The sequence below is a fragment of the Lathamus discolor genome, chromosome 18 (genome assembly GCF_037157495.1).
Source record: "Lathamus discolor isolate bLatDis1 chromosome 18, bLatDis1.hap1, whole genome shotgun sequence".
NCBI lineage: Eukaryota > Metazoa > Chordata > Aves > Psittaciformes > Psittacidae > Lathamus > Lathamus discolor.
Genome location: NC_088901.1, coordinates 7,162,707 through 7,164,049, shown reverse-complemented (window position 1 = coordinate 7,164,049; position 1,343 = coordinate 7,162,707). Strand labels below are relative to the sequence as shown.

Sequence of the window (1,343 nt, the reverse complement as noted above, 5' to 3'; positions counted from 1 at the left end):
CACATGGGAACCATGGGGACACAGACATCACAATGACCATGGGGACACAGGGACCACAGGGGTGGCTGATTGTGGAACACCCCATGTTCAGGTGTGCGAGGCCACGGAACCCCACGGAACCCTTCAGCGGAGGCACCGGGAGACGACAGCTGCCACACGGAACGCAAGCTACCGGTGAAAGAGGCAAGAGCAGCTCCTCTGGTGGTTCCCGTCTCGGTATCTGGGTGCCTGGGCAGGCAGCTGGGCTGCTGTGACACACTGGGAGTGACATCACCTGCCACACACTGTGTCATCACCGCTCCCGCCACTTATATTGCATGCAGCGACTACCCATGGCAGTCACTGTGGGGAGACAACAGAGAACTCACCAGAGCAGCACCTGCAGCATCATGGGGCAGCAGCCAAGAGGAGGGACCTTCTGCACCCGCAGCGCCAGCATCAACCGGGTGCATCAACCCTGTACGATGGTCCAAGGGTTCGTGGGGAGCTTCCAACCTCTGCCTAGGAGTCCCTGTTCCAGAGACACCCACAGTTCCTCTGGCTGCTGCAGCCCTGGCTTGTCTTGGGAACTGGGGCAGTTCTTTGGTGTGAAGGGTTTCAAGGCTGCCTGGGCAGGCAGCGGGGCTGGTGCTGGCCTCAGCGCTGAGCTCCCATCCCCTGCTTAGGCAGTGGGGCTGGTGCTGGTCTCGAGGTTGAGCTTCCAGCCCCCTGGGTGGTGTTTTGGCTGGGATAGAAATAATTCTCTTCCCTGTAGCTGGTGCAGTGCTGTGTTCTGGCTTTATTCTGGCAATAACGCTTGTAACACACTGTCAGTTGAGTTGTTGCTCGGTAGCACTTACCCTGATCAAGGATTCTTCAGTCTCTCATGCTCTGCAGTGAGGAGGGGCACAAGAAGGCGAGAGGAAGCAGACGGGACACCTGACCCAAACTAGCCAAAGGGGTATTCTATCCCACAGCACATCACGACCAGTATAGAAACTACAGAGTCATCCTGAAGGGATGGCATTGGGTCAGGCTGGGTATGGGACTGCATCAGGGTTTTTGAAAGTCAAAGTTGAAACTTTAAAGTCCTACATTGAAACGCTAAGCTCTGCATTGAAACAAAAAGTTCTCCTTTGAAACGCTAAGTTCTGCATTGAAACGGTAAGTTCTCACTGAAACGCTAAGCTCTGCTTTGAAATGCTAAGTTCTGCATTGAAACGCTGAGTTCTGCATTGAAAAGGTAAGTTGTGCTTTGGAACGATAAGTTCTCCATTGAAAGGCTAAGTTCTGCGTTGAAATGGTAAGTTCTCACTTGAAAAGCTAAGCTCTGCATTGAAACATGAAGTTCTGCTTTGAAATGA

The 1,343-nt window shown here is 53.2% G+C and overlaps 1 protein-coding gene across 1 annotated transcript in view; it reads right to left on the bottom strand.

Annotated features, from left to right (window-relative positions):
- Positions 1 to 292: 292 nt before the first annotated feature.
- LOC136023508 (E3 ubiquitin-protein ligase RBBP6-like) overlaps positions 293 to 1,343 on the bottom strand; it is an 18,432-nt gene continuing 17,381 nt past the window's right edge. Inside the window, 1 exon segment of the mRNA XM_065698008.1 lies at positions 293 to 342. Coding sequence (XP_065554080.1) covers positions 293 to 342 — 50 coding nt within the window.